Source organism: Colossoma macropomum, unplaced genomic scaffold (genome assembly GCF_904425465.1).
Source record: "Colossoma macropomum unplaced genomic scaffold, Colossoma_macropomum, whole genome shotgun sequence".
Taxonomy (NCBI): Eukaryota; Metazoa; Chordata; class Actinopteri; order Characiformes; family Serrasalmidae; genus Colossoma; species Colossoma macropomum.
In genome coordinates this window covers 29,787,115-29,800,220 of record NW_023494810.1, presented here as the reverse complement: position 1 = coordinate 29,800,220, position 13,106 = coordinate 29,787,115, and the positions used below count along the sequence as shown (strand labels likewise).

Sequence of the window (13,106 nt, the reverse complement as noted above, 5' to 3'; positions counted from 1 at the left end):
TGTTTTGACTGGGGAGTGAATGCAATCCTGAAACTTTTACAGTGCTGCATACTATGCCGGACTCCTTTATTTTAAAAAAAAGTGAAGAAAATTTGGTTTTCCATTATATTGGCCCTTTAATATCAGACAGGAGTAAATCATGGCTCTGTGGAAAATAAATCATTTTGATTAGTATTGCCACAATGAACCTGAGTCTCATCAGTTTGATTGGCAGTATATGAGGTATAATTCACACATTCTTACCTCAGTGACAGCGTCTTTATCACAGTCCGAACTGCCTGCAGCTCGTTCCAGGTCAGTGACGTCACTGAAGGTTTCCAGAATCAGATCTTTGTGCTTATACAAGACATCCACTTGAGCAACTAGAGAGGAAAAACAAGAAGATGTAAGTCATTAGACGTAACTAATGAGACTATAGCTTTTCTGCATATTTGAGCTCCATAACTCATTTGCATGTCCACATATTGAGACTCATTACTAAAAACTGCATGGAAATTAGTTATTATTACAGTCAATGTGACTGTGACGTATTTCTAAGTGAAACACTCAGCGAGGGTCTCCGAGCTACCTCTCCACCGTAGGTGGGGTTGGTGGGATCGGGAGATGAAAGCTGATATTACTGGGTAATACTATATTTCACCGCCTGTTGGTGTATGGTGACGTAATAAAGAATGAGAAGGCATTTTTTAGAGGTGGGAAAAGTTATTATATTTTGATTAAAGGCTACAGGAACATAAGCATTTTGCCTTTTAAATGACATGAGAAGATATGAGAATTGTGTTTAATATAACCAGGGATATGAATTAACAACGTAAACACAACAATCCTGATTTCAGATTAAGTGAGGAGTGGAAGTCTGGACCCACCAATGGTTCCATCAATGTCAAGAGGTTTAAGAAACGTCAACAAACAACCGATGAAAAATTCTGAAAGTTAAAACCTCTGTTACCAGTGTGGATGAGTGACTGAGCCTCTGGGCTCTGACTGATCTCCTGTGTGAAGAGTCCCAGCTCAGGGTTCAACGTCCCGGCCCAGAAGAGAAGCCTCCACACAGTCAGAGTCTGAACTGGACTCTCATTCAGAGCAGCATCCAGCAGTCTGTCCATCAGCCCAACACCTGCATCCTCGTCTAGCAGACCTTGGATACACTGAACGGACACAAACACGCACAAACATAATTTACTGAGGCCAAAAGCAACAAAGTGTCTCAGTCTGAGATTCTTGGCACTGACCACGTTACTTAGTTTTCATACAGTAGTCTAAGGGCTAAATTTAAAGCTGGATGTCTGCCAGCTTCTACAGAAATGGACAAAATAATATTTTTCTTTTAATTAGGGATTAAAAATAGTATGGAGAAGGAAAACGAGAGTACAGTTCTTGGCCATTTCTAATCCCTAATTACAATCCTAAATTATGATCTTCTGATACAGCAAACGATACAGCCACACCAAATAACACAGCAGTGACTGATTTAGAACAACACACCCACGTAACTAACCAGTCATAAAAATATAACATCTGTTAGAAGATTAACTACACATTTAAAAAAGATGGTTCTTTGAGGGTTCTTTTGAAAAGAAAATGGTTCTATATAGAACCATGAACACTCAGAGAACCCTCTGCATGATTAAAAGGTTCTTTGCATCATGAAAGGGTTCTTCAGATTGATGGAGAATATGCTGTAGATGGTAACCTTTTTGAAAAGTGTTCTATATAGTGCCAAAAGAGTCCTTCTATTGTTACAGGTTTGACATTTTAACAATACTAGAACGCTTTTTGGTGCTTTTCAAAAAGGTTCTATATAGAACCAGGAACATTCAGAGAACGCTTTGCACAACTAAAGGGTTCTTTGCATTGTGAAAGTGTTCTTCAGATGGAGAATGTGCTGTAGACGGTTCTACAGAACCCTGTTGAAAAGGGTTCTATATAGCGCCAAAAGGGTTCTTGACATCGTAACAATACCAGAACCCTTTTTGGTGCTATATAGAACCATCTACAGCACATTCAACACCAATCTGAAGAGCGCTTTCACAACGTTAAGAACAATTTAATCATCAAAGGGTTCAAATTTAGTTAATCAAAGGGTTCTTTGAGTGTTTATGGTTCTATATAGAACCACCTTCTTTACTACAGAACCCTTGAAGAACATTTCTGTCTCTCTGTGTGTGAAATGCTGTGGCTGTGTGTTGAGCTGCTAGCGAGCAATGTGGGAAGAAAGAGGAGGAGTGAGACCTGCTGTGAAAACAATTCACCTCTCCACAAACACAGCATGACTACAGCTTTATTCATATCAATCAAGCCCACTTTTTTAAATGTTGGCTTGTTTGCTCACGAAAATCTAGTTTGAGTCTGGTTTTGTAAACTACGCACATTTTCATCGAAATATATCCCATCAATGTTACTGAAAAAAATGCATTGTGCAAAACCTGAGGGACCTGCAACACAAGCAGGTGGAACCTTCATTTTATGGCTATTATGAAAAGGAGTAAAAACCAAATTGAAAGTGATTTTAATACAAACATTTGTTTATATTCTGATTCTGTTAACTCTGCTTTTAATTTGAGCTGATTTATTTGACATGATTGGTCTATTAGTTTGGAAGTAGATGAGGTAGTTACCTCTCTCTGGTCAGACGGGATTCTGGAGGCAGTATGTCAAAATTTTGACTTACTATGCTGAAATGACTTCGCACAATAATGACTTACTATAACAAAATTCTGTCTTATTTTAACAAACTTTCAAAAACGTTTCTCATAATGTTGACATTAACTTGAAGTAATAATGGCTATCTCAAAATTTTTACTTTTTTCCTCAAAAAACATCATTTTGACTTATTATTATCATGAAACAATGGCTTGCTATGTTGAAATAATGACTTATGCAATTTACAGAAAGTAGTTATTTCTAAACAGACAGTCATTAACTCAAGATACAAATACTGAAAAGATAAGTTCCAGATACTAAGTCAAAATCTTTTAAGGATGCACCACAATGGGAATTATTGTGTGCATATTATTTGTATGAATCTTATTTATGGTTTTAGTGGTTATAAGGTCAAGAAACAATTATATGATGTGTATTAATGTGATTTAAAAATGTGTCTGCCTGTCTGAAAGTTTAATTAGTTTGAGAAGTAGGTGAGGTAGTTACCTCTTTCTGGTCAGACGGGATGGTGGGCCCTCCATTCAGACTCTGGCTGATGAGCTGAGGGTGCAGATTCAGCTCACAGAGTCTGTTCCAGAACATTCTCAACAGAGCCAATCCACTGTAGTCCTCCGTTCTCTTACCTGAGGAGAACAACAGCACAAGTATTACCAAAGATAGTGAGGGGGGGGGGTTATTTTTGAAAAATGCAAAACACACACATGACTGGAGAATCAATTAATATAGACGCTGAATATAGTCAATAAAAACAATAAACTGAGCTTTTTTACATTTGAAAACAGCCTGAACTCAAATATTATAATTGGCTAAATTCAATTCTGACGTTATGATACATTGATGCATACTTTACATCCTTACTAATGTGCCATGATTATAAGCGTATCACTCTTTTCCCCCCACACACACTCAATCACACATCCAGCTTACCTCCAGTGTTTCTTGGTTTCTGAAGCTGGTTCAGGTCTGAGGTCTCCTGAAGCAGCTCCAGCAGAGAGCGTTCCTCCAGGCCTCTCTCGCTGAGCACGCTCAACAGCCTCTTCACCACCTGCACCCGACTCTGCTCTCCGTTACACTCCAACAGCACCTGAAAGGATGCTGGCATTACTAACTACTAATGAAAGCCAATTAACCACAGTAGGGCTCGATGAGTAGTAGATAGATGCTAACTGTGCTAACTCCATTCATTATTAGCCAAGTTGGTATTTATGGCACTAACAAAATACAATGTATATATGTAGATGACAATGGAAGTCCATTACTACCAGAGAGAGGAGAAACAAATGATGGTTTTTTTTCTCTGTCTGTTTCTGGCAGCAGTATGACTTAGTATGTCTTAACCCTTCTGTGTGGTGTTGATGTGTTTGTTACTCAGTGGTCTGATGGACCCACCGCATTATTGTTTTTTTAAATTAATACAGCCATAATAATTAATATAAACATACACACACACACTCACAGCAGGCCATGCAGGAGGAGAACAGAGTGAAGGACACAGCACCTCCACACTTCTACTCCCCGCAGGTTCACCCAACACCACATGTGCAATATAAATGTGTGGGGGGTGAACAGAGTGAAGACACTGAGAATGGGTTATTTTATATGCTCTTCACAGAAAATGAGCAAAGGCCAAGAAATCTGGGGTTAAAATAATAATTAATCGTATCATTTTTTTTCTTTTGGTAAACACTGAAAACGGGCCCCACAGACCTGAACACCACACTAGGGTTGAAACAGACGTACTACGCTGAAATAACTTATTATCTCAAAATAATGACTTACTATAACACAATTCTGTCTTATTTAAACAAACTTTAATAAAACTTTTCTCATAATGTTGACAGAGCAACTCAAAGTAATGACCTGCTATGTCAAAACAAGGGTTTACTTTCTCTAAATTCTTCCTTTTTTACTCAAAGAAAATGACATTTTGACTTGTTATTATCATAAAATAATGGCTTGCTATGTTAAAGTAAGTAAATAAAGTAAGTAATAATTTCAACACAGAAAGTCATTAACTCAAGATATGAAAATTGAAAAAATAAGTTATTATTTCCAGATACTAAGTTAAAATCTTCAAGGATCCACCAAAATGGGAATTATGAGCTGATGCCAATATCTTGTATTGTTTATGTACATATCTGCTAATGCTGATGCATAAATATTTCAAAAATGTCAGAATTAGGACTAAATCCACCTGAATTAGACAGAGGAATGTAAATATATATTTGTAAAGGCTTACAAATGCAGTAAAATAAATAAAATGCAGCAGAAAAGCGCAGAAGCCCAGCATCACCTAAAACATTCTGCTCTTCTAGAGTACAATAAATACATCTGGAGTACATGAAGTACATAAACACACTGTTTGAAATATCAGTCGAATTCAAACATCTGTCCAATGGCAATATTTTTTTAAGCACAGCTGCTGATACTGATATGATTCCGATAATATTGTGCATCCCTGAAAAACAGCGCTGCCTGAATGAGAGTAGGCATTTTTTCCAAACAAAGGATGCTGTAGTGTTTACCTCCTTTAAAGCTTCATTTTTGCACTTGTCTGCTGCCTCTGTCAACAGCTCAAAGATGTTCTTAACGCTGGTGAGGTAGTCAGTCAATTTTAATGCACGCTTATCCAGATATCCAGAAGATCTCGTAACCACAGCTGCAGAGTTCCCTGTGATAAAAAGGACAGAAGCAACTGAAGAATCCTGAAATAACAGAACCACTGTCTGTGGCTGAGGGCGATGTTTACTCAAAGGGCGTCTTTCTTCGCAAAAGAAGCTCTACGCAGCACATTAAATTTTCAAAGGCTATAAAATTAGATGCTGGATCGTTTTCAAAAAACTAAACCATGTGTTTCCTTAAGGGCCAACAGTCCAAACTGCTTTTTTGAGAACTGCACAGTAGAACATCCCATAACATTACTCAACATTGATCTTTGCAACACTTATATCACTGAAGGGTGTAATATGAGGGCGCAAATGAGCCAGACCAATCACAGAATGTTTTACTGTGTTCTGTAACCATCCTGACCAATCACAGATGTCCTTTGGATGTCTGGATGGAATAAAACATTCACATGATCCAACAAACATAAACCATTTTGGACAAAATAATACAGGCCAATCCTTAACCTACGGAAATCTGGAGAGGGCATGAGGTTGTTATAATTATCTGGATTGTTATCTTGAGATAACAAGTTCTTGTGATCTCAAGGTAACACAGACACACACACACACACCATCTAAACCGCTTATCCTTCTGGGTCACGGTGGGGTGCTGGAGCCTATCCCAGCTGTCATTGGGCAGAAGGCAGGATACACCCTGGACAGGTCGCCAGTCCATTGCAGGGCAGACAGACAGACAGACATACACACACAATCACACACACATTGATCTCAAGGTAACAATCCAGAATATTATAGCAACACCTAATGGCCTCTCCAGACTTCTGTATTAACCACATCACATCAAGGGTTTACTAATGTGTTTCAAGCGTATTAAAAGGTATATCATAATCACTACATGTGGTGATATAATTGCAATATGGTATTTTGCCCAAATTTTGCAGTTGCAGAATACTGAATCACTGTCTTATTTCACCCTTTGAAAGGGGAACTCCACTGATTTTTCAAAATTAAATGGATAATATATAAACAAAGTCATTTAGAGTTGTTTGATGTAAAATGCTTCGTTCTATAAAAACCTATCAAGTCAGAATTGTTCACAGTGGTGGAGATAGGAACCAGACGTCTAAAGAAAGTCATTGCATGACATGCTTATGAATACACTGCCTGATGTCTGAGACATTGTTTTACGATAGTTTTTACCTAAAATGTATTGTAATCAATTTATTTTAATCTATTTATTAATGGTGGAGGGATACTTGATTTTTAATCGTTAGTGTGATAAAATAGCTCATAATGCGCTTTTCTGAGCATACCGTGGATATCATCAGCACTTAAAGAGCACTACCTACATGTTTCATTACAAAGTGAGCATAAAACACTTAAAAAATAATTGTAAGTGCAGGTTTATTACCATTATTATTATAGCATGTTTCGATGTGGCACTACAGGTTCTACTTTGTCTGTTCCAACTTAATAAATCTCAGAAAAACCAAATACTGTGATGCACATCTATCATGAAAATTTCTTGATGTAGCATAAAATAACATTTTGCTATATCGCCCAACCCCAATTCAGCTGTACTTTCAAATATACTTACCTGTCAGATCTGGCTCTCGCTGTTCCACCAGGACCGCGTCCAGATCGAGCTTTAGGCTCTTAAACTGGTCCAGCAGGGTGAGGAAGGTCTGGGCTGAGAGATCATGCTTGTCCTTCAATTGGTCCAACAGACGCTGAAATACCACATCAGCCCCCGGATCTCCCTCAAAGCATTCCAGCACAATCTGGAAAAAGGTGGAAACCATCCAGAAAATATGCTAATGTGGCTAACAAGTAACAAGTAAGTAGTCGTGGGTAATATGACAAAATTTTATCACATTATGACAAATTACATTACAATATTCCACAAAATGCTTTTCGGAGTGTATCATGGATATGGCAGGTACTTAAAGAGAACAGACAAACTGCATGTTTTAGTGCAAAAAAATAAATAAATAATATATTAAAAAAATACACATATATATATATATATATATATATATATATATATATACACACAAATATATTGTTTTCAATGGTTGGGATATTGTACCATGTGGTCCTAAGTATCAACAAATGACAATCTTTGAAAGTATAAGATGGGATGAGGATGACAACTGTGAAATAACACCCTCTAGACCACTATAGATCCAAACGGAGAGAATCCAGATTTCAAGAAGGCTGCTACTAATCCTTTTAGCTAAGCAATGTACTTTGATCCATTTATATAGATCAGGGGTGTCAAACTCAACCACTAAAAGGGCCACAGGCCAAAAGGGAAATATGCCAAAAGTGCAATAGCAAAATACAGGCTATCCTATTTGCCTGATTGCTTGAGCTCCATCTTTTCTTTTTGTGGTGTAACTGCTTTCCTACAGATTATTGGGGAAGGAGGGTCGGAGAGCACATTATGTTGCACTGCATGCTGGGGACTGTAATGCAGTGTATTGTGAAACAGGCTATTTCAATAGAAAATGAAAATAATTTTGCGGGCCGGATAGGACTGTGCCTGACATGACACGTGGGATCTAGATAATAGCATGTCACACAGTGTCAGAAACCACATAGGTAACTATGATGCTAATGGCTGGGCTATAAGCTTTCACTCCTTTTTAGCTACATTAGCTTTATAGTTCCAGTGCAAAACTAAAGATGGAAACATCAAGGGGAATTTCAACAGCTGAAATACTTCACTGCAGATAAACTTACCTCAGTGGTGGTGATAAGAACCTGGAGTCATGATGACTACAACACAAATATAGCCATTTTATTTACTAATCTAAAACTGCCAACGTAAGTTTTCTTTGTGGACTTTTTTTCCTTACATGTATCTATCTGCCATGAACGATCTTTGAAAAATAGACCAAAACCTTATCAAAACTATCGTAGAACAATGTCTCAGACGTCAGGCATTAAACTCTTCAGACGTCTGGTTCCTATCACCACCTCTGTGAACAATTCTGACTCTGTAAGTTTCTCTAGAACGAAGCATTTCACACCAAACCACTCTGAATGACTCTGCTTACATCCCAACAATTAAAATATGCAGGTTAAAACAAATGTAATTCTCCTTTAAGTGCTATAGTCACTTTAAAGGGCAGACGGTATGAGTGACAGGCAGGGGACGTAAACATATCCACATCTTTCTCATCTTTCTCACCTGTCGTTGTGCGGGAGGGACTCTCTCCCAGGTGCAAAGAATTTTAATCCATGGCTGGACGTCCTTTAGGATCTTTAGGATCTCGCCTCGCTTTTGAGAAAACAGATCTTCTGCGCCCTCTTCTGCTCAAACAGCATTACACAACACAGGCTTAATCTGATCAGAACACTGATTCATATCTCCACAGGAATATTTTTAAATGAACAGGCACATACACCAATCAGGCATAACATTATCCTCCTTGTTTCTATGCTCATTGTCCATTTTATCAGCTCCACTTACTATATAGGTGCACTTTGTAGTTCTACAGTTACAGACTGTAGTCCATCTGTTTCTCTGCATACTTTGTTAGCCCCCTTTTACCCTGTTCTTCAGTGGTCAGGACCCCCATGGACCCTCACAGAGCAGGTACTATTTGGGTGGTGGATCATTCTCAGCACTGCAGTAACACTGACGTGGTGCTGGTGTGTTAGTGTGTGTTGTGCTGGTACGAGTGGATCAGACACAGCAGTGCTGCTGGAGTTTTTAAACACTGTGTCCACTCACTGTCCACTCTATTAGACACTCCTACCTTGTCTGTCCACCTTGTAGATGTAAAGTCAGAAACGATAGCTCATCTGTTGCTGCACAGTCGCTGGTCATCCTCTAGTCCTTCATCAGTGGTCACAGGACGCTGTTGGCTGGATGTTATTGGTTGGTGGACTATTCTCAGTCCAGCAGTGACACTGAGGTGTTTAAAAACTCCAGCACTGCTGTGTCTGATCCACTCGTACCAGCACAACACACACTAACACACCACCACCACGTCAGTGTTACTGCAGTGCTGAGAATGATCCACCACCCAAATAGTACCTGCTCTGTGAGGGTCCATGGGGGTCCTGACCACTGAAGAACAGGGTAAAAGGGGGCTAACAAAGTATGCAGAGAAACAGATGGACTACAGTCTGTAACTGTAGAACTACAAAGTGCACCTATATAGTAAGTGGAGCTGATAAAATGGACAATGAGCGTAGAAACAAGGAGGTGGTCATAACGTTATGCCTGATTGGTGTATAAGAAAGAGTGAATGGCACCTTTATATCTCCTTTACAGTAAAGAATATGCCTCAACATAACTAAAAAGCACTGTAAATGAATAATCCCCATTTATAGTGTTATTACAGATGTTCTATATTAAAGGTCCATATCAGAAACTTCTGTTTGTATTTTTTTCTCTCAGGTCCAGTTATGAGATTTGTGTGGTTTTATGTAGCAAATAGAGCCATAATTCATTTTACATGCCAATTTTCCAGCCTTCCTTTATCCCTTAGAATGAAGCAGGCTGTTTTTATTACTATGCCTGTAAGATGCCTTTTATATTCCCTTTTATATGTAAATGAGTTCTGTTCTGATTGGCTGCCCTGTGCTGTGCCTTGTTCGAAAAGCAGTCCAGGCTGAAACACTCCTTATAACTTCGACGTGAATGGGCGGGGCTAAGCTGCTGTAGGCTGAATGGCCAGATAGTTATATAGATGTGTTGCTTTTTGTGAAAAAAAGAAACAAAAAAACTCAAAAAAGGCTGATTTTGCAGCTTAGTATACATTTGTGGATTGTGGAGCGAACACTAGGTTTATTATGTTTACATACACTCTTAAAAAAGACGGTCTTTGAAGGGTTCTTTAGTATAAAGGAGAATGGTTCCACTATTATTACAAGCCAAAACCTTTTTGGTACTATATAGAACCCTTTTTGCTAAGAGTGTTATACATACTGAACTCATAAAAGTGAGGCATTTTTTGTTTTCATGATATGGGCCCTTTAAACTATGTCTAAATTGGCTCATAAAGTTAAAATTATATCAAAAATACAATCAGTAAAGCTTAATTTCAAATATACCATCAACATTTGATGACTCCAGACCAGCTCTTTTACATGAATCCTCTGTATTCCTCTTCAGATCATTCGACCCATTCCTTTTTTCCACGTTCTTCACACTGTCCTCCGAAATCCCTGGACAATCAGACGTACCTTCTTCTGAAGCAAGGTCTCCCCGGCTTTCAGAAGTACTGACCTCAGTTGCCTCTTCCCTTTCACACAAAGGAGTAGTACACTGGAGGTCCACGTGTTCTTCCTTCAAAAGCTGAGGCTCTGTGGTCTGGACCTGCTTCACAAGGTCATTGAGAATGTTCTTGCAACCGACAGCAACATCAAACATCTGCAAGCTGTCTGCCGCGGCAATGATGCGGGAGAAGTTGTGCTTGCCTGGCGGCAGTCTGCCCGTGTAGACCATGTCCAACAAAGAGGAGAACTCCTGGGAGGTGACCACAGCTGTGTCGATGGAGATGCTGTCTGAACTTTCGAGGAGAGACTTGAAGAGCAGGCTGGAAGCGGCCAGGACGACTTTGTGGGCCGGGTGAGGGGCTCCCTCCACCAGAATGGTGCAGTCACAGAACTGGCAGTCTTTTCGCAAAGCCTGCAGCTGCTGCATCAGCTGCCTGTTGTAGTTCGGCAGCTCCATCGGTCACCTGCACAGGTGGGAAACTGTAATTAGAAAAATGAAGGTGAACCCATTATTGATATAGTTCAATTGTGCACACAGTTTGTATAATCTCCATAGAAAATGACTGACTAATAGAATGGGGTGCCCTGGAGTGACTAAGGTCACCACGCCCAATGCCAAGTGTCAGCTAGAGGGGTATAAAGCCACCCAGCATTAGGCTGTGGAGCAGTGGAACTGCGTTCTCTGGACTGATGGAGCTCCGTCCAGTATCTTTGGGTTGGAGCTGAAGTTTCAGAACTATCATCCAACATGAGTACCGGACCTCACTAATGCTCTCGTAGCTGAATGCGATCAAATCCTCACAGCAATGTTCCAACATTTAGTGTAAAGGGTGTTATAGCATCAAAGTTGGACATAATCCCTATTAATATCCTTCATTTCAGAGGAAACGTCTTTGGTGCAACTATATCTATATAAATACTGATGTAGCATATGTTTAACATCCAGATGAGGCTTTTTATGCCCAGAATGAATACGCTGTTCATGTATACAGAACAACAGTTCACTCGTTTATGTCCAAAAGAAACTTTTGCATTTACTTCTTTACTTTTGTCTCTGCTTTTCCTGATCCACAAGCACTGTTTCCAAATTAGGCTTTAATAATTTTTCCATTATTTTTTTTTCTATTAAAAGGGATTTTTTCTTTTCCTTTTGCATAATTAAATAAAAATGCAAACTAAACTAAATATAAATAAGATCATTCAGAGTGGTTCGCTTTGTTCTGCAAATTGTTCACAGTGGAGGTGATGGGAACCAGACGTCCAAACCCTTTAATATCTAAAATCTCCCTTACAGAAAGTTTACATGGAATAGTTATGAATGCACTGCCTGATGTCTGAAACACTGTTTTACCACCATCAACATTACATTTACAAACTCAGAAGACACGTCCAGGTTCACTGGTGGTTTTGGATAGTAAATAAAATGGCCATACTTGTGTTGTACACATGACGCCTGGTTCCTATCACCACCACTGTGAAGGAATCTGAGTCTGTACTTTTCTCTACAACTAACCATTTCACACCAAACCACTCTGAACGACTTTTTGTTTACATGTTCACATCTCAACAACTGACCTATCCAGCAATTCTGAAAGATCAGTGGAATCCCCCTTTAAATGTGAGGGCATGAAGGGGTAAATAAATGGAAACATAGCTAGCTCTGTTACCCTAAGTGGCCAATATCAAGGGTGTATTTTGACTTTGGCAGCAACCTATAAAGCATTTATAAGCAAAATAAGCTAAATATACACTTGTAAAGACAGAAATGTGATTATACATGATGCTCTGTTAGCCTGCTGGTGATATTACAGCAACGCTACACGACGAAGCTCAAGTCAGCTTCGTGTTCGAATTTTCCCGTTCCACCTTAAATGGCACAGCAGTTACATTCGCGCTCCTCGCGAGCCACAATGTAACTGCTGCACCATTTAAGGTGGAACGGGAAAATTCGAACAAGAAACGGGCGAAAAGGAAGCTAACTTCAGCCTCGTGGGGCTACACGAAGCTTTTAAGCTTATCTAAGACATAAAGAGGATTATATATGGATTTTTCCTCTCTATTTTCGTTTTTCGCGCTGAGCAATGACCGCTCCTCTCCATTACCTTTAACGTCATTCAAACAGTCCGGCTCTTTATTTAAACTCCTCCGAAGGACAAACAGCTCCGCAATAAAGATTTCATTCCGAAAATGGCGACGGAGCTACTGCGCATGCGTGTTGATGCTATGGTCGATATACAAATTCAGAGTAAATAAAAAAAAAATCGACACATTTAAAGAGTTTTTCACTGTCGAAACTGAGTAAAACGAGTACAGAGAGTATAATAAGGCAGCCACCAAAGTAGAGGTTATTCTCCCCCTTTTATAGTGCGTTTATGGAGCATGTTTTTTTTGAGGTTTGTTGTCTTGGCAGCATAAAGGGCCACGATTATTCGATTAAAATCTACCTTTCTTAAAGAATCACTGCTTGATAACATGATCAAACTTTAATTCTGCTGGTTACAGAACCTGGAGGACACAGTCATTTATATGCATTTTCCTCAGAATGTTTTATATTTTTATAAGGCTTGTTTGTTTTCTCCA

At 39.1% G+C, this 13,106-nt stretch overlaps 1 protein-coding gene across 1 annotated transcript in view; it reads right to left on the bottom strand.

Annotated features, from left to right (window-relative positions):
* Positions 1 to 12,727, bottom strand: part of zbtb40 (zinc finger and BTB domain containing 40) — a 30,105-nt gene extending 17,378 nt beyond the window's left edge. The window contains exons 1-9 of the mRNA XM_036560203.1: positions 12,629 to 12,727; positions 10,362 to 11,006; positions 8,488 to 8,609; positions 6,889 to 7,072; positions 5,190 to 5,335; positions 3,592 to 3,748; positions 3,151 to 3,287; positions 950 to 1,148; positions 244 to 362 (exon numbers count right to left, since the gene is read on the bottom strand). Coding sequence (XP_036416096.1) covers positions 244 to 362; positions 950 to 1,148; positions 3,151 to 3,287; positions 3,592 to 3,748; positions 5,190 to 5,335; positions 6,889 to 7,072; positions 8,488 to 8,609; positions 10,362 to 10,983 — 1,686 coding nt within the window. The 5' untranslated portion in view covers positions 10,984 to 11,006; positions 12,629 to 12,727. The remainder of the gene's footprint in view (positions 1 to 243; positions 363 to 949; positions 1,149 to 3,150; positions 3,288 to 3,591; positions 3,749 to 5,189; positions 5,336 to 6,888; positions 7,073 to 8,487; positions 8,610 to 10,361; positions 11,007 to 12,628) is intronic.
* Between the last annotated feature and the right edge of the window lie 379 nt (positions 12,728 to 13,106).